At 33.8% G+C, this 20,833-nt stretch overlaps 3 protein-coding genes across 13 annotated transcripts in view; all 3 read left to right on the plus strand.

Annotated features, from left to right (window-relative positions):
- The window catches only part of LOC100643024 (SH3 and multiple ankyrin repeat domains protein 3), a 176,048-nt gene extending 168,905 nt beyond the window's left edge, over positions 1-7,143 (plus strand). For 10 of the 11 annotated variants that reach the window (XM_012318929.3, XM_020867828.2, XM_012318931.3 and 7 more), the window contains 6 exons: positions 181-382; positions 602-911; positions 1,153-1,346; positions 1,470-1,631; positions 3,254-3,554; positions 3,933-7,143. In XM_012318929.3, the coding sequence (XP_012174319.2) occupies positions 181-382; positions 602-911; positions 1,153-1,346; positions 1,470-1,631; positions 3,254-3,554; positions 3,933-5,143 (2,380 nt within the window). In that variant the 3' untranslated portion in view covers positions 5,144-7,143. The remainder of the gene's footprint in view (positions 1-180; positions 383-601; positions 912-1,152; positions 1,347-1,469; positions 1,632-3,253; positions 3,555-3,932) is intronic. The other variant, XM_020867829.2, reaches the window with a different exon arrangement.
- A 1,552-nt stretch (positions 7,144-8,695) lies between these two features.
- LOC100643225 (WD repeat-containing protein 19) lies at positions 8,696-14,737 on the plus strand. Its single transcript, XM_003402617.4, has 19 exons — positions 8,696-8,933; positions 9,146-9,525; positions 9,605-9,815; positions 9,900-10,012; positions 10,088-10,505; positions 10,578-10,811; positions 10,898-11,023; positions 11,099-11,396; positions 11,464-11,662; positions 11,727-11,824; positions 11,911-12,193; positions 12,262-12,490; positions 12,555-12,807; positions 12,902-13,362; positions 13,442-13,538; positions 13,604-13,810; positions 13,895-14,181; positions 14,258-14,334; positions 14,392-14,737. The coding sequence occupies exons 1-19, from the start codon at positions 8,919-8,921 to the stop codon at positions 14,516-14,518; spliced, it is 4,113 nt and encodes a 1,370-aa protein (XP_003402665.1). The 5' UTR covers positions 8,696-8,918; the 3' UTR covers positions 14,519-14,737.
- A 1,044-nt stretch (positions 14,738-15,781) lies between these two features.
- On the plus strand, positions 15,782-18,236 carry LOC100643348 (membrane-associated progesterone receptor component 1). Its single transcript, XM_003402618.4, has 3 exons — positions 15,782-16,342; positions 16,738-16,884; positions 17,660-18,236. Exons 1-3 carry the CDS (start codon positions 16,009-16,011, stop codon positions 17,773-17,775), a joined length of 597 nt encoding a protein of 198 aa, XP_003402666.1. The 5' UTR covers positions 15,782-16,008; the 3' UTR covers positions 17,776-18,236.
- The last annotated feature ends 2,597 nt before the right edge of the window (positions 18,237-20,833 follow it).

Raw genomic sequence — 20,833 nt, forward strand, 5'->3', positions numbered from 1 at the left:
ATGCATCCTACACAGACGTATAATAATAACAGTTAGATCGGACATTTTTACAAGCTAGAGAGACATCCGTTAGAGCGAATATCTTCGAATATCCTCGAGCCTGTCGTAGCCTTGAGTGCTAACGGAAACGACGCTGGTTTAATCCACCGAGTAACCGTTATTCAATTCGTTGATCTTCAGAGTTACGTCTGAACCTCGTACCGTGGTACTGCATCGCTCGAGAAAAGGTTTCGGCTTCGTATTGCGGGGCGCCAAGGCAACCTCGCCTCTAATGGAACTGACGCCGTCGGCCAGGTATCCCGCCTTGCAGTACTTGGACGACGTCGATCAAGGAGGAGTGGCCGACCTAGCTGGCCTCCGAAAAGGAGACTATCTTATCCAAGTAAGTAACAAGTAGCGAAGCAGTTCGAATCGCTTCGTACTGTATACGAAAAATTCGAATTTTACCTACTTGGAACGAGTTTTGAAACTTGGAACCATAGAAAGCTTCGAATGGATATTGGAACAACCGTTGCTAATCGCAGCTTCGTTTTTATTTTCTAACTTTGGCTTATCAATTTGATCAACTTCTATTCTATCTATGCCTGATACTTTTTCGTAGATCAACGGCGAAGATGTGACAACAGCGTCGCACGAACACGTAGTCGACCTGATCCGAAAATCCGGGGAACTGGTCAGAATGACGGTAGTTTCCCCGATGATCAGCCTTCCGAATTCGCAATCGGCAGCCCTTTTGCCAACTAGTCAACCTATCCAGAGACAGTACGCAACCCTTCCGCGTAAAGGTAACAACAACGTGGTGATTGGCGGTACGCTTGGCAGATCACCGGCTCCCATGCCACCCCGAAGAGACCCGAAAACCACTCTGAGCGTTGGTCGTGCTCGAGCAAGATCGATGGTCGCGGGATTAGGTAAACTTTCGATGATAAAAGTAAAAAAATACAGTAATACCGGCTTAAATTCCAATAGGAAAGAATTGTTGCGCCTAAATTACGATGACCTAGTCCTATTCGCTCTCCGCTACTGTTCTCAACAATTTCGTTTATGTATATAAATATGTGTATAATCGCCGCTCGACATTAGTTTCTTCTCCTATATATGTAGTTACCAAATATACTGTACAAATTTACTATGTTTTCTCGTGACATGCAGAAGGTGGTGGTGAGAGAGACGATCGCGATGAAATAACATCGACGGGAGCCAAATCGAGTAGCGCGGAATCGATCCATCTTCCTCAGCAACCATCGACCGGGCCCAATACCGGACAGAACACACCGGTGCAGCCGCGAACGGCCAGTATTCGATCTAGACCTACCTCCAGTAGGATCACTGCCGCGGAACTGGAGGTACGTATGAAAAATCACGAAGCATATACCGTTGCTCGATCACGAACGATGCGCTTCTTGTTCTCCTCGAATGGCACTGCACGAACGAACTGAGGCTTCAGCTTTGTCCTTCCTTTCTTCCAGGAACTATTTCAGCGGCAGCAAGGTAGTACCAGTGGTCAGTACAGCTCGTCCATGATGAGCTCTCACTTTCAAACTGGTCAAGCTACCAAGTCGCATCCTTCCTCACCTGCTAAGACCGGCAGGGTATACGCGAGCGTAGCGGAAATGAAACGCAAAGGCAAAGTAAGGATACTTTCCCTCGAAAGTTAATCGTATATACTCTTTTCGATCTGCCTCTGTAGTGGGTCGTATTATTATACTCTGTCGCGTGATACTTTGCTCGATGGTTACGAACGTGATAGAGTTTGCGGTGTTTGACAGCTGTAGAAACTAAGCTAACCGCTAAACTGTCTATTCTAAGGATTCTATCTGGCAAATATAAAGGAGAGTCGTTTCAACAGCAAGTTAACTTGTTTCTTTTTTTAGATAATTAATCAATTAAACGATAAACGTATTTGCCTTCGGTGAAACTGATTTTACATTTTATTGCATTTATAGAAATTTATATTTTTATAAAGATAATTAGAAAAATGAAACTTGGATGAGAAATTATTTCGCGTACTAAGTATTATATATCCGGATAGGGTTAACGATTCGACCGTAAAATTTCTGGCCAGAGGAATCCCTAGAAGCGGCAAGCTTTGTTTAACTCCGATCGACTTAATTTCCCGTAACTTGGATAAATTGTTTGCCGTTACAGTAGATCCGTGTTGTTGGTGACCCGTTGGTGACCCGAGTATTTCTGGTCATTTAATTAGTCGCTGTGCCTCCCCACTCTTTGTTTAATCATTATCGATATTCTGGTTCTCGGCGAGAGTATTGAAAGTATTTTTCAGAGTGACTAGTGCTCCTCGATGCATGCTACCCAGGTGGTGATGGTGGCTGTTTTTACGCATGTGTGTTATAGTTTTCTCGCAAGCCAGCACGAGTGTACAGCAAGGGGCGCTCCTGGTACGAGAGAGACAACGAGGACGACTTATATTACTGATCGAAAATACTTTGTTTCTAGCGCGTCCGTGACTTGCATGATTCCAGGTGACTAAGCCATTTGCTAATGAAAATCCGATGCTCGAAAGGGTATCGGATATCACTTTCAGCTTTATGAACACGCCTCGCAGAACTAACGATGTATATCCATGAAACGAACATTTTAATTACTTTGCTTACACTTTTTGCATGATCGTGCATTCTTCCCCCGTGTGCCATACATAATCGGCCGTTACACGTTTAAATAACATCCAACTTTCTCAGAATTGCGAACCATCTTAAATTCTCGCGAGTCGCCAAATAATCTCAAAGTCACTCGACATCTCAAAATGTATGAATCTTATTAAACAAGGAGAAAATGGAACTTGATAAATTTGTAAATATAAGTAGATGCAAATTAAGACGATAACGATATTAACCAATTAATGAGCACATGTACGTGACCGTAACCGATTATTCTGCAGCTACTGATCTTTGTAAATTGAAACTACGATATCTTATACCAAAATATGTATATAAAATGTGTATTATACACCTATTTTCGTTATTAGTTATTATTAATTGCTTCTTAAACACTTGATTTTGAAGACAGAGATTTAATCATTCTCGTTAATAAAGGAGAAAAATTTGCGCGTTAAGGGAATATAAATTGCTTTTTATCGGTGCTTGTCCAAGTTCATATAATTCTCGGATATTGCGTTACTTGTGACAGTAGTACGAGCTATGTATGTGCGACCAGCTATTGTTTTTTGTGAACGCTATCCCCTCGAAATAGCCGGATCGTGGGTCCCAATAGGATTTTGTCGGTTTGTTCGCAGCTGAACTCAAGAGTGCGATTCTTCGGTGGATTGGGCGGTGGTTCCGATCTTCACCGAGACTTTCACAGTACACCGGACTTAAACGTGCAGGTGCAGTCGTCTATTTTGGCTCCGAAAGGGCATAGAAGCCAGGAAGACGTAAACGCGTTGAATGGCAGAAACGGGCTTCCACCACCGAACCATCCGCCACCTCCGCCACCGGTCGGTCAAGTCGTCAAAGTGAACGTGGGCGCGAACGTGCCGGACGTAGTCACGCCGGCTTCTGTGTACGATAATATGGCTCATATACAGCAAGTCAAAGGTACCGTATATCGTCAGGATATTTCAACGCGTTACGGTTCAGTCACGTGTTATTTCGTGATAAATTTCACGGTAGCTGCTTGTCAGCCTCCGCTCCTATTGTGCTGGTAGCTGGAAAGAAAGGCGAGTGAAATAGATATAAATCCTATTATACCCATCTCGATCGTACACGCTCTTACCGTAAGAAATATGAATTTGTATAAAAATGCACGATATTATGATCGGTCGAAATGGTCACATCTGCCAATCGTGTCGTTTAATGAACGAATCGAGCAGAATGCTCCTCTCGCTGCTGTACCATTCCGCTAGTCTCTTTCCAACACCGCGTTGTAGAAATTATTCCCACACGAGATAACTATATTCTTTCTGTTCTATGCAGAACTGGCAGCCGCGACAGCAGACGGAGGTTATGGCGTGATGTCGAGCTTCCGACCATCGAATAGCGCCAAGTTATACGCCTCACCGGAAGATATGAAGACGGTAGGATATCGTTCTCGCAGCCTACCAACTCATACGACCCGTTGTCACGTGAGGAAATCGCACAGTCTGCGCACCACCAACAACACGACCTTCAAACCGTTAAACAACCAACAAAACGTGAACAACACCGTCAGCAACAACAACCAGGTGAACAACAATCAGTCGGCCAACAACCAGTACGCGCAACCTCTGAAGACCAACAGAAGTCACAGTACGGCTGGTGTCAGGGAAAGAAAGAAGAAGGCCATCGGTACCAGTTCCTCGATCACGAATCTCTCGTCAGTGGCGAACAACAATGCTGGAAATACGGTGACTAACACAGCTCCGCCGATCCCAGAACCGGATTACAGCTTGTCGGAATCGGACAACGACGAGGGAGAGGAGGAAACGGACGATGATGGAGAATCAGAGATCGCGAAGGAACTCGAGAAAGCGGCTGCAAGGGAGAAATTGGAATCCACTCGAGAAACATCGGGCAACTCGAACACCTCGGGTTCGAGTTCATCCGGTAGCAGTTCGTTACCGCATTCGTTCAGCGTTGAAGAAATTCAGAAGGTTAGAACGCAATTGAAGTCTTCGAAGAGTCATCCGAACGACTTTTTGTTGCAACAAACTCAACAATCCCTCGTCGAGGACGGCGATAACAGCTCGAGTGGTGTGAGTTCCGACCAAGACGTGCCAGTGGGTCCACCAACAGGTTTCGATGATACGACCGCTAGAAATCTTGCCAACGAAACCGCGCAACATCCGACCACGGTGCTCTCCGTCGCCAATGTAGAAAAAGAGACGAATCCGAAAAGAACGAGCTACGGTGGTAGCGGATTACTGACGCGACACGCGGTTAGCCTAGCCCAGTTACCGCCACCGATCGAGGCGGATGCCGAGGAACAAAGCAGCGATCTGTTCGTCCCACCACCGCCTGAGTTCAATGCTGGACCTTCCGCGGGTAGCGGCGACGAACTGGTATTTGCTCCTCCACCTCAATTCTGCGACAACAAGCAGCAACCGCAACAACAACAGCAACAGAATCGCGTGAAGATCATCGGAGCGATACCGAAGGTTACCAACAATCAAGTAAAAGCTTCCGGTGGGCGGTTTCTTAACCAGTGAGAAAGAATCGTTGCGAAGGATCGCCGATGAACGGACGGTTCGAGTCGCGTGATCGCGTCACGATTTACCAGAGTCAATTTAATCTTTCCCTATTAACCTTTCTCCTCCCGAGATAATTATGTACGCACACAGCGTTGCGCGTGATCCCTAAATATCACCTGTTTCGTCACTGGACCGACGGTCGAACGCAAATTCGTTCGACCATTGCGAAAAACATACGATGCGATTGGCTGCAATAAAATTTTTCATCGATAACGTTCCCCGCGCCGGAGGAGTTTTGTAAGGAACGAACGCGCGCGTCTTCTCTATCGCTAAAGTATCCGTACTTGAATAGAGCGCCGTTTAGGTCGCTCCGTCAGAAGGATCTGTAGTAGTGAACAAGGTATTCAGTGAATTTTTACCGTAAAACCTAGAATATATATGAGTCGTACGAACCGCAGATACGTTAGACTTAAAAAAAAAAAAAAACATGCGCGCGATGCTTTCTACACACAAAGCGGTGTGACGCAACGTTCGTGAATGTCAAAATTCCATAGCCGTCTCGTGGAATGGCCTAAAGAGGTGAACGAGAAAATAAAAAAGGAAGGAATCTATAAATCGTACTGTAGCTCGTAATTAGAGAGAAGAGAGAAATGAGCGAGCAAGAGAAAAAGAAAAGAATAAAGAAAGAATAATTCTATGCGATGCACGCTCGTGTGTGTGTATTATGTATGTGTGCGTGTAAGAAACGTAGAGAACGAATGCGTAGCGTATATCGGTTTGTTTTTCATATTTCTATCGAAGTACGACGCGTGTTTAATACTTTTACATGTAACAACTTCTATCTGTAAACGTCATCAACTTCTCCCATTCCACCGCGAAACAAGCAGGAAAGAACGAAGGCACTTTCGAGGAAGAACGCATCGAAATGTAAAACCGTGCTAAGACACGAATCGGTGCTGCTAATCGTAATTCGTTTGATATCTTTTTAGTATTGGAGGCAATGTGGCGCGAATTCGATGCGGAAAAGAAAGAATCGAAGGTGCCGAATCAATGGATTAGCTAGTAAAGCGCGCGCGCAGTTGAGTTCGATTCCGTTTCTCTCGTGTTTAGACACTGCTCAAGAGCCTAATTACAAAGTTCTACTCACAAAGTCATTAGAGATTGTTTCTAGTTTGTAATAACGAGTAATAGCGTTACGACGAGTATGAATTTATCTCTAAGCTCGTAATCGCGTTAATAGAGGCGCACTGTACTACGTTAACGCACCAACATTATTCAGCTTGTAAGATAGATCGTATTCCTTCCATTTGAATCAGGCTCCTGAGAGCCGCGAGGTGTTAGCATAACTTTGACGATCTTTCCCTCACCGAAAATGATGTTTGTTCGCTAAAAAGAATGCACGGTTATCTCTGGTCCCTCATCGAAGTGTTTCACGTCGAAGATAATCAAAAGTCGATCCTTTTCTTGTAATGGAATAACCCTCGTTGATTTATCCTTTGTATATAGTATATAATTGATCGGCAGTGAAGAAATAAAGAAGAAAGATCTCGCGACTCTCGGCGACACTGCTACATACTGTATATATATACCGAACAACATTGCTACGTATTGAATATCTATAACGATGGAACGATTATTATCATCACTTTTATGATCACACCGCGATAGATTTAAGCGATATCCATGAAAGCAACGTCCTTCCTAATTATTGTTTCTATGCCTTTTCAAGTTAAATCATATTCATATACAAAACAGTGAAGTATGATGTTAAGTCAAGTGCATGCTTGTTGAAGCATGAATGAAACAGTTTTCGAGTCGAAGGAAATCATATTAAAGATAAGTATTAAATGTTCCTTAAATATTTTATTGTTTGTTTCCGATCGGTAAAAAAGAACGAAGGATCACTGATACGTGTATATCGTTTCAAAAACTTGATCGACTGGTTGATTCGGGTCAGTAAAGCAATATTGTATGCATTACAACGGCTCGTGTAATAATAAACCGTTTCAAGAATAGAATTTTATCTTTGTTTGCGGTCTTGAACAAACGGTATTGTCGATTACGCTAATTTCCTCGTATACGTGCTCGGGCAAACTTTGTTAAAAAACAGATACATAAAGGTTGAAAGATATACGAAATGAAGAAGGTATATCCTATACGTTGGATTATTCTTTTCAAAGATCGCGCACTTTTTAACCATTATTCGCTTAAAAGAATATAATTCCGTTGAAGGTTCGCCGACATACTCTCCTTGAAGTTATCAAAAAGTTCAGGGTCACGGCCGCTCGAAGTTACTCGATGGTTCAAGGTCACTCCAAGGACATTTCAACGTTCCTGTATGATATTTTCAAAGTTAAAGATTTAAGATTGTTTCAAAGTAAAGCTATATTGATCTTAAAGCTGCTTTAAAAATGAAAAAAAAAAAGAAGAGAATATCGAATTTCAGCGAAGTTATGTTTTTAGAAACTAAATAGTTCACGAACCGAAGAAATTTTTGCGATGACCCATTTACGACATTCCTGCCAAAACTAATTATAATAGTGTGTAATATATCGAAATTTACGAAAAAGAGTTGATATTACACCCATTTTTGGACAAATGATCCTTATACGCTGTCCATAATATTGTACTTTTGAATCTATCTGTTCTCGTTCATTATCGAACATTATCGCATTATCGAACTGTTTCAATAGTATGATAACACTTTAAAATGCTTCAAATTCGCGCGAGATTATTCAAAAGATAGATCACCTGATTATCCGTGTCCTTAGAATTTGTTACTAAACGGCTTTTACCTCGCTTTACGAGGCGGTAGAAAGTTTTGTAGCTTATTCCAAAGAAAAATCACGCATAGAAGTCACTCGCATATATCTATAATTATTTCTTCCTAAATGAAGACAGTACACGCTCGCCATTAACGATGACGAAATATAGACACTTTAAAAAATATTGAAGGGAACTAAACAAATTTATAAAGCGACAACCTGGATAGCTAAATAAACGTTTGTTATCCAGATACAACGAATATATTGCAACAATTTCAATTTATTTATTAACGATAATAAATTTGAAAATTTAAGCATTCGATATAATCACCATCGACACATAATGTTTCCGTGGATCTTGCTGATGAAGCATTATTGACATGCATAACTATACATAACCAGATGCATGTATTTACAAAACAAAAATTGCGTTAGTGTCAGATTAGACGCGAAAAATGCAACACGAATTGAATTTTAAAGGCTTTCTGTTGAACCTTTATTGCATACATCTATTTTATTCGTTCACCCATACTTGATACATTTCTCTTTAATCTTAATTATCATCCTGCGAATACTATTAGTACTTTTTGCACTACAATTACTGTATTACGAGTTGCAAGATACGTGCAATTTTCCGATGATAAATAATAATCGATCATGTTCAAATAATGACAGCATACTTTAATGAACCTCACATTTATCTGTCTAACCGTTACTTTAATAATTTTGTTTCCGCTTTGTCAATTAATTCAAAGCTATTGAAAACTCGAACAGAAAGAAACAAAATGAATTATAAAATACAGCGCTATCTATCACGATCCATGGCAACAATCACATACACAATTTGAAATTGATCGAGGCCTATCGAAACATAAACAACATGGCGAATAAAAGAAATATAACGTTACATGTAAAATATGTCTCATTTAATAAATTAATATTTTAACTATGCGCCATCATAACATTTTTATACTTTGTTAGGCAACTAGCCTTTTCGACTATAACGCTAAAAACTTCGGCCTCAAAAAATGTCGATTGATAAGGTAGGTTATACATTTACAAATTACATTTACAAAATACATTTACAAAAAACTATGCAATATCCTTGCTTACTTGTTATTTAAGATTTAGATTATAACAAAGAACATTTACAAACGTTGTTTAAGAAGATGCTTATCCATTCAAACTATTTAAGAATGTATCAACATTTATTTTGTCCATGCATATGGCTTATCTGTCAAATGTTTTGATACAGGTTCTTTATCAATTGTATCAACCCCATGGTTCTGGTACTGTTTTCATTTCATGGCGCCCTGGTAATAGTACTCATCTAGCAACTACTGGTTATGATTCCTCAGTTGCTATTTTTGATAGACAAGGTGAATTACAAGAACGTATTCAAATTGCTGGTTTATGTACTGGTTTTGGATGGGATTCTGACGGAGATCTATTGGCTATTATATCACAAAGTTCTTCTACTATCACGTTATGGGATGCAACAACTGGAAAAAAAACACAAATAGATGCTGGTGTAAGAGATGGATTAACATGTATGATATGGGCAAAAAGAGCTTGTTTATTAGCAGTAGGAACACAGAAAGGAAATTTAGTACTATATGACCACATAAATGCCAAGTATGGTGTATCATAGTATTTTTATGGAAAATACTTTTATATTATATAATCTTACATTAAATCATAAATTAATATATAGACGAATACCAATTTTGGGAAAGCACAAAAAAAGGATAACTTGTGGCGCTTGGTCTTATGAGGGACTTCTTGCGTTAGTCAGTGAAGATAAGGTTTTAACTATCAGTACAAGTGATGGGGATACAAGGCGTGAAATACCTCTTCAAGGTGATGCATCTGATATTCAGTTTAATGAGATGAAAATGGATCACAGAGTTGGGGGTGAAAATACGGTATGATTTCTTTATAAAGCAGATATATATAAAATACATGTGTGTTTGTATATTTAAAGTATTAATTATCTCATTATTTGCCAGGTATCTCTTATTATTAGCAAAACCACTTTATTTCTATACAATATTTTGGATCCAGAGAATCCTATTGAATTAGCTTTTCAAAAACGTTATGGACCTATTGTTACTTATAAATGGTAAAAAGCTTTAGATCATTAAAAAAAATCACTTAAATTTAATTACTTTTGTTTTCACTATATGTTTTACTTTAGGTATGGGGATGGATATATTTTAGTTGGTTTTCAAACTGGATATTTTACTGCAATATCTACGCATATTAAAGAAGTTGGCCAAGAATTATTTCAAGTTAAGAATCATAAAGATTCCTTGACTGACTTGGCCATAAGCCAAACAATAGGAAAAATTGCTACATGTGGGGATAATGCCATAAAAATACATAGCTTGCAAAATTTAGAAGAAACTGAAAAATTAATTACAGTAAGCGGTGAAACTGGAATTAATACAGTAGAATGGTCAATGGATGGTACAATGATAGCAACTGTGACTCACAGTGGCAATGTTTTAGTCTATTTAATACAAATTCCTAAATTATCTAGCATTTGTGGAAATAGGATTGCACTCCTTACCAGTTTAACAGAAGTTACAGTCCATCTGTATACGCTAGATAAGGTAAATCTAAATACATGGCATAAAATCAAAACTGCATAAAACTGCATGTAAATATATAAAATTAATTTTTAGGAAAAACCAGAACCAATAATAATTAATACTATAATAGAACCGTCGGTATTAACAATAGGTCCAATGCATGCAGCAGTAGGGTTGAATAACAGAGCATTGTTCTGGGATATATCTGGAAGAGATTACAATACTACAGTACATTTTGAAAGAGATTATTTAGCAACAATAGATAGTATAAGATTGAATGAAACTTATGCATCTGTTTTATTTGATGGCAAATTACAGTTGCACTCGGTAACAAGTATATTAAAACACATATAAATTTATCTTACATTAGTGTATTAGTAAATCGACTATGTGTTAACTTATTATCCTTGTAGATTAAAATGGATCAAACACTATCGAAAGAAGGGAAGGATACAAAAATGTTTCCAGGCTTAGTTGTTTCAGATTTTAAAATAACGTGCCATGCTCTTAGTAGCGACTTCTTAATCTACGGCAGTGATGTAAGTTATTTCTATGAATATATGGAATTCTATGTAAATACTGAAAGAACTAACTTACATTTATGATATATTTAGATGGGCCACATAATCTATTTTAGTTTAGAAATCTTTAATCAATGTACTGAACATATACACAATAATGGCATAAAGGAAATCTATTTAGATACAAATGGAACACAATTATGTTTTATAGATAACAAGTTCGATGCTTATATGTATAATTCTGTGCAAGAAACTGTTTTACAAATTCCTGATTGTCTAAGTTGCATTGAAGGTGTAATTTGGGATCAAAATATTTTAGAACGTAATATATTTACTGTTTACAATAAAACTCTCATTACTACATACATATTTGTAAAATACTTTATCGAAGGTAAGTTAAAACTTAAAAATTATACAATATATATAAAACAAATATATTACGCATATTTTGGAAACAGGTACAAAAATTATAAAGATAAATACAACAAAACTGCCATCTGAAACATTACCGCTATTGATGTATTCTGGAGAATTGACATTAAGTTCAACAAATAACAAATTAATGCAAATTACATTGTCTTCTCATGAAGATATAGGAAATATTGTGGAATATACAAAAATGAAAGAAATATTAGAAAATCAGATTCTTTGCAGGAGGTAAACGTCTTACTTATTTCTTTATTTGTTGACTATAGGATATTTACTCTATTAAATATTTCAGATATCAACAGGCATGGGAGACGTGTGAGAGAATTAATGAGAAAGACTCATGGTTAAAGTTAGGAGAAATTGCAATTGCAAATTTAAATATTGATTTTGGTATTTGCTGTTGTTGTTGTTGTTGTTGTTGTTACTATAAGAAACGTATAAATATATTATTTACAAATAATCATTTTCCATCACAGCAATTCGAATTTACCGCTACTTAGAAGATGCTGCGATGGTTTGGGCACTACAAACTATGGAAACCTTAGATGAATTGCCTTTATTATGTGGACATGCTTGTATTTTACTTGGTAATTATAATGAGGCAGAACAATTTTTTTTACAATCATCTCAACCAGTACAAGCTTTATATTTAAGAAGAGACCTAATGCAATGGGAACAAGCATTAAATTTAGCCCAAAAATTAAAAGCTAATGAAATTCCTTATATTGCTAGAGAATATGCTCAACAGTTGGAATTTACGTAAGAATACAACATTAGATGCGTAAATTATTTATGTGTTCGTATTTAAATTTTGAATTTTTTTCTAGGGGTAATTATCCAAAAGCGTTAACAAATTATGAACGTGGATTGGTAGATTCAAATAATATATCTAATACAACTACACATAATCCGCAACATCGAAATCTATGTCTTGCCGGAATTGCAAGAATGTCTATCAGATGTGGGGATAGTAGAAGAGGTGTAAACATAGCTATGGATAATGAAAGTTCGAGGCAATTGCGAAAAGAATGTGCAGAAATATTAGAATCAATGAAGGTGTGTAAGTACCATAACCGTATAAATATATTCTATAAGTATTACAACTGGGTTATTATTATAGCAATTTAATGAAGCTGCATTACTATATGAAAGAGCTGAATATTTTGATAAAGCTGCTTCTGCATATATAAAATTAAAAAATTGGCAGAAAGTAGGGCAACTTCTACCACAAATTTCATCTGCCAAACTTAATATACAATATGCTAAAGCCAAGGAAGCTGAAGGCAAATATGAAGAAGCAGCAAAGGCATATGAAACTGCAAAAGATTATGAAAATATAATTAGGATTAATTTGGAATATTTAAACAATCCTGGTAATATAATTAATATTAAAATATCTTATATCTAGTTTATTAGCTATTAAACTTCATCTAAAATGTACATACATATATGGCTTACTAATTGTAGCTCGAAGTGTTGAAATAGTACAACAAACGAAAAGTATAGAAGGAGCTAAAATGGTCGCAAAATATTTTCAAAAAATGAATGATTATAATTCAGCAATTAAGTTCTTGATTTTATCAAATTGTCACGAAGAAGCGTTCCAATTAGCTAATCAACACGGAAAAATGGAATTATATGGAGAAATCCTAATAAATACGATTGATGACAGCAATGCGCGAAAAGAAGATTTTAAAAGCCTTGCGATGCATTTTGAATCTCAGAAAAATAACTTTTTAGCTGGAAAATATTACTTCTATGCCAAGGAATATCAAAAAGCATTACGACATTTATTAAAAGCTGCACAATTAGTAACAGATGAAAATGAAATCCTGTCATTAGCCATTGATACAGTTGCTTCTTCAAAAGATGACAAGTTAGCAAATCAGTTAATTGATTTTTTATTAGGTGGTGATGGATTACCAAAGGTATTGGTATCTGATTTAATAAAGATATCGGTATTGATACTTGATTGACTTGATGTTCAACTAATCATACTCATTACAGGATCCTAAATATCTGTTCAGATTATATATGGCTAGAAAACAGTACAAAGAAGCTGCAAAAACAGCAATTATAATTGCTAATGAGGAACAAATTAATGGTATGTTTGTTGTATTTATATAACCAATGTTAAAAGAATTGTGTTAGTGATGATTTGTTCTACAGGAAATTATAGAAGCGCTCATGATGTTTTATTTGGCATGTATCAAGAATTAAAAAAGAATAAAATCAATATACCTTCAGAGATGCAAAACAATTTAAGACTTTTGCATTCATATATTCTTGTGAGACTTCATGTAAAAAAGAACGATCATTTACGTGGTGCTCGTATGTTAATAAGAGTAGCCAATAACATATCGAAATTTCCATCACGTTAGTAAAATATATATAAATATGTATAATTAAATATCGAAATAATACGAACAATGTTTAGTATACATATTCTTTTTCCTTTAGATATTGTTCCGATTTTGACCTCCACTGTAATAGAATGTCAAAGAGCTGGATTAAAATATGCTGCTTTTAATTATGCTGCTATGTTGATGCGTCCAGAATACAGAAGTCAAATTGATGCTAAGTATAGTAAAAAAATTGAGGCAATTGTAAGAAAGCCACCAAAATCAAAAGATAATGAAATTGAAGAGGAACCTTTAACTCCATGTCCATATTGCAAGAGCAAACTTACAGAGACAGAGATTACTTGCGACAAATGCAAAAATACAATACCTTTTTGTATAGCTACAGTTAGTATTTCTGAAGCATGCATTTATTTTGAAATTTAATACATATATTGTGTTTTAATAAGACAACATTTTTTAGGGCCGACATATCATTGAAGATGATTTCGCGGTATGTCCACAATGTGATTTTCCTTGCATAAGAAGTGAATTCTTAAGGTATGTATGACATCTTATTTTAAAGATAATACATATAATTATTCGCTGTTATACTAGGATTATTGAATCTGAAAATACGTGTCCAATGTGCTCGGAAAAAGTAGATGTTAACATGATTTCATCTACTCTTAACATCCGTTCCTATCTCGATTTTCAAGAAGGAAAATTACCAGTGAGAACTTAAACAGTTTTAGTTATAATTTAATAGAAGTTGAAAAAAATACAAATATTATTATTCCTATCAAACGGTGCCGTCCAATATGAGTACAACATAGACAAGTACAAGTAGCTTATATAAATTCATAGATTATTTATAAAATTTGTGCACAAATCAAATAATGACCATGCATGGAAGTATCAACAGTATGTAGATATTATTGCCAATAAACTAGTCTCCAAGCAATTGTAATTGATTCAGTTCCCCCACTATTATTCTATCCAGATTAAACAATTTACTATCATCAATATATACGTATATGCACACACACACACACGCATACACACGCGCCATGTACACACATAGAAAGGCACATATACATGTATAATATATATCTAAAATAAACAATTGCTTGTACGAATATTTTGTAAGCATTGATAAGATATAATGAGTAATAAAAGCGACATCTAACGGGTTTCCGTCAATTAAACTCCGACTTATCAAGATTCCTTCGTATAAATAGAAAGAAACATGCACATACGAGAAAAATGACAACATGGCATGACTTTGAAAAATTAAACTCAATAATAACAATGAATGTCTTAATATCCTAATAAACTCTATAAAGCATATGTTTATATCTTGATTATGTTAAGTTATTTGAAATAAAATACATTAAAAATAAGAATTTATAATAATGTTATTGTTATATTTATTTTGAAAAAAGTTATCATTTTTATAAGACGCAATACAATATATAGAAAAAGTTGAACTATATTTCGAAAAAATTAAAGATGTTTTCATATTTTTATTAAAATAGGAGATGACTTTAATTCTGTATTTTATCATTTTTGTTATTTATTCGTATATTTTTAATAAAAAGATATAATTTATTATGAGAATTTTTTATACTTCAAATTTAAAAAAATCAACATATTTGTACCAAATGTGCAATTCAAATTTATATATATTGCGTTACAAATATTGTATCATTTTCGATAAAGTGTATGTATCATCGGTAATAGTATCAAAATGCTGAAGACTCCGTTTTTATTGAAATAGCAATAATAAATGATAAAATATATTTAAAGTTATAGGTATTTACAATGATATATCTTTTCTTAAGTAACGAAATTATTATAAAATAAACGCTAATTGTTAAAAATGTAGTTTTTAAGTTAGCAGATCCTATTATTTTGGCTTATATTAAATAAATAAAAAGTTTTCTATGCAATTCTTCTGTGCATGCAGATTAGTAGTGGGGCAGTATATGTTAAAGAACATAATCACATCAGTATAGGTGCTAGTTTAGCCAGCACCGGTATGTTAGCAGTACGCGATTGAGGTTGTACGCGATACAATTTAAGAAGTACATTTGACAGATACTGATTCATATTTTTCGAAAGATCATTTTAAATTTCTTCAAAACTATTTAATACGTATGTAACGTGAAATTAATCAATAGTAAGCAAAAAATATCATTTTATTCTCCTATCATCCAAGAACTGGTGGTCAAAATGGCGGAAAAGAATGACTCGCCGGGTTCCACCTCAACTTCTACAGGGCACGAAAGTCAACAACTACTTTCAGGTTTCATAGCTGAAATTGTAAAGAGTCCAATAAATCTCCTTTTAGTAGGCGTGATCGCCTTTTTGGTTTACAAAATAGTTAAAAGCAAGACAAAGATTGAAGAGCCCGTAAAAGAGATAAAGAAACTACCAAAAATACGACGTGATTTTACACTCGAAGAGTTGAAGAAATATAATGGTACGGGACCAGATGGACGAATATTAATTGCTATAAATGGTAGTGTTTACGACTGTACTCGTGGTGCCCACTTTTATGGTCCTGGTAAGTATTCAACTATTTCTAATAATTTATTTTGCATGATAGTTGACGAATCTGCGTCGTACATGAAATTGCTATGTAATCGCAATTTTATGTTACGTACCTTAATTTTCCAGTGTTATTAATTAGCGCATAAGTTCCATCGTCCATTGGTTATTATCAGTCTCGGCTTGTGTAAAAATCAATTTGCGAACATCACGAAACCGTGATAATTGAGAAATTCATTATTAAAATGCAACATTCACCCACAATTTATGAAAAGATTTCAATCAACATATATCAATGATTATTTTGAAAAAATGATTATGATAATATTTAATATAACAAAACAATAAATGTTATATTTTCAGAATTATATTGGTTTATAGGACTATGACTTTTTATTAATTTTATTACAGGTGCTCCATATGAAGTATTTGGTGGGAAAGATATTAGCAGAGCCTTAGCAAAATTTTCATTGGAAACATCACAGGAATATGATGACCTAAGCGATTTGAAAACTGCAGAAATGGAGTCTATAAATGAGTGGAATGAACAATTTAAAGGTAATAGCTTTGTAAAATATTTTTTGAGAACAGAATAGAGGATCAAAGATAGAAAATTATAAGTAAGTATTGATAACTTGGTAGAAATACTTGTACTAGGATAGATACAATAAATCTTTGTATAATGAATTTTAATATCTATAATTTAAAATCAAAATTCAATATTTTCTATACAGGCTGTCGCACAATAAGTGCCGTTTGATATAATTACTAAATAATAGATGATAGGACAAAAATGTAAGGGGACTTTTATCATTAATTTTTATGTAGAGCGTCACTATGAAAAAAATGTCTAGCTTCAATTTTTCAAGGTCATACTAAGGTCGTCTCGTGTTCTTTTAATAAAATTGTATGTATGTAAAAATGTATTTTTAAATACATTATTCAATGCATTTTTTAATTCTCCACAAAAAAGTATTAAAACACTTGCATCTAAAAATGATTAGTTTAGAAAATATTTTAAAATTAATATTGTAGAACTTATCATATCAAAGATTAGATAAACATAAAGAAAAAGGACTAAAAAACATTGAATGGTATATAAAAAAATTTATGGTTTTATCTAAAAAAACATCTTAGTATGATTTTGGAAAATTAAAGATAAACATCTTTTTTTCACAATGATGTTCTACATAAGAAATGATAAAAGTTTCTTTATATTTTTGTCCTACCATCTATTGTTCAATAGTTATATGAAACTGCTCTTATCATGGTACACCTTGTATATATACACCTTTATAAAAGGACATTATTTTTACATTTTTCCTTATTTTAGAAAAATATGATTATGTGGGAAAATTGTTGAAACCTGGTGAAGCACCTACAAATTATTCAGATGAGGAAGATGAAGGTAGTCAACTAGAGAATGAAGCAAAATCCAAAAATGATTGACTGCTTGATTGTACATCAAATGCCAAACAGTCTCAAAAAGATATTGCGCACACTCCATTAAAGAAATTCTTAAAATCGTGACTCATGAATATATTTATGAACATTTATCTGGATATTTTACTACGTCATAATGATATTAAAATAAAAACTAAAATGGTATCTTTTGACCGAGTTGAAAACATATAATTGTTCAAAACTGATGTTATGTGTGAAGATTTTTTTTTAGTATCCAATTTTTCAATCAATAAGGATACTTCAATAGTATAATGTTTTTATATGTGTACAAAAAGTTTCTTACACATCCTTAAAACTGGCACTAGACATAAGACAGAAATCTTTTGTGCTATATTCCATTAAATATCTTTGTTTATATTATCATTCACGTCTGCCACATAGCATTTGGTACATATAATATATGTATTTGATATCTGTAAACTTTAATAAAATGATGTTATATTTGACATGCATTTGAGATTTAATATTAAGTTGATGCAATACATTGCATAGATATGAGAATAGAAAATATTTTCTTAACATAAAAACATTATGCTCTTTCTAAAAACAAAATGATACCATCTTGAAGTACAGAATAATTTCAATCATTCATAGCTAAATCTATTCTGCAAAAAATAAATTGTAAGTTAAATATCAAAATCTCAAGTCCAAACATTTTTGTATAAAAGGCAGCATTAAAAATCTATTTGGGAGTTTGTAAAAAGTGATACACGCTTACTAGTCTTTTTTATATGAAAAAAATGAGAGTACGTGTGAATCTTATTATAAATTCTAATACATTATGTAAATTGTTATTGTTTGGAAATTGGGATTTCTTAAAAGTTGTTAGCATTTACGATACTGTTCATACAGTGAACAATTTTTTATTATCGTGGAATTATTTATCAACTATGTTTTTTCTCTTCTTTTTAAAAATCTCCTTCATTCATGCACCAATCTTAAGAGAAAATAATCTCACATCCACGAGAATATGTACATGTATTAAGTACTTTTAAAAGATATGCATTTTCTCAATTATTTGTGCAATTAATTTTATTATAGGACTGATACCATTTCTGTAATAAATAAATATAAATATATATATATTAATTGAAATAAACTATAAATTTGAATTTTCAATCTGCGCTGTTATAGGAAAGAACATTTATTGATTGTATAATAAAAACGTTGTTAATATAAGCAACTACATATAATTTAATGAAATTTGTTTTGTTTATATGTACGAAGAAGACTACATCAAGATTTGATTAACCTACGATTTATTGTAAAAAAGGAGAGGCATTTTACTATAATTTATATAAAAATTTGTGTATAATTTTTTAAAAAGTAACATACGGATGATACTCTATTATACATGTGTATATGCTGCAGTGTTTTCAGTGTAAATAAGACAATTCTGTATCATTCCTACAAAGCAAAAATATTTATGAAGATTTTATAATTGTATCGTATCGCAAATATTTCGTATTTATAAGCAACCTTGATTTGTATCTCGAAAAGCAATATTATTGGAAAAACTATATTTTTGACTGTACTTTCCGTAATGATCATATTCACACAATCTTTGATACAGTCATCATGTAATAAGAGACTGAGTTTCGTGTGAAATTTATAAAAGCAATGCGTATTATATATACTTATTCCAATTTGTACAAAAACAAGTTTGCTCAGATTAAAAATTTAATCAAGTACTTGACCAAATTAAACATACTTTACTTTATATCAACATATATTATTCTCTTATATATTATATATGTGATTTTATTCTTAATATAGTTTCGATATAATTTATTAGAAAAGTTATTTCATATCTATACATGTTGTTGTACTTTTTCTGTTAAATGAAATGTATGTTTGTATGTTAATTATTCCAATAATTATTATACCGACCAGTTATAATTTTATGTAAGTTTATTTATAGAGAATGTTATGAATCAATATTGAAATGTACTTTCTGTTATTATTAAAAAAGGAGTGGATAGCTTGTAAGGTGCAGACTTAAGTACTCTACTATTACATACGATACAGGTCATATCAATTCTTGTTTATATTAAAAGAAATAATTTCTTTCAAACAAGTTCCTTATTTTGACTTTGTACCTCCCATTTACGTGATTTAGTTTCTTTGTCTTTCCACTTAGTTACCAACCCAATAGTTTCATTGTGAGTGAGGAATTCGTAGAAAAGTGAAACACGTAACGATTTCAATTCTATATATGTTATTGAAAGTTGTTTTTATTACAATAAAACTCCAATTTTGTTTTATTAACTTAGTACTATGACATGTTCCTATTAAGAGTCCATTTTCAATCATATGTTACCTGTATATTGCGAATATATACACAAAAATTTGTTCGTGCATGATTAAATTATAGGAGAGCATTATTAAATTATACAAATAACGTTATACGTTATACGTTTTTGTGCATAATGTGTATATACATATATCATATTACACATATATTAATTTATTTTTTAAAATCGCACTTATTTTTTAAAATTACTTTATACTTTACATTCTGTTTGCTATTTATAAAATTTTAAATATCTAATTTTTCCGATTTAAGAAGTAAAAATAAACACCAAGAAATGAATTAATTTTTTATAAAGATTTGATAATTCATATGGATTATATTGTATATATTTTTTATCATATTAGATATTTTAATGAAAATAATAAAAGATAAAGATTATAGTTATTTAAAGATCGTGTTTTTCTACGGTCAGATTACATTGGTTCCGTTAAGCGGTATGTGAAATCAAGGTTTCAATACTTATGTGTAAAACATGTTCCCTTACATCGTAAAGAAAAAAGATATTCTCGAAGTATCCTGAAAAATCAAGCCAAATATACAAGCCAGGATCATCTTTCATTTACGATCGATTTCAGCGTGAACCGAAAGGTTTATCTGTTCTAGTCTGTTAATAATCTTTTCAGAATGAATGATATTGGAATGATTCGAACATAATTAACCTTGCTTTTCTAATCTATATGGATTATTGAGTTCTTCTCTCGACAACACAATGCCATGAAATGCTCGTAG

The sequence above is a fragment of the Bombus terrestris genome, chromosome 2 (genome assembly GCF_910591885.1).
Source record: "Bombus terrestris chromosome 2, iyBomTerr1.2, whole genome shotgun sequence".
NCBI lineage: Eukaryota > Metazoa > Arthropoda > Insecta > Hymenoptera > Apidae > Bombus > Bombus terrestris.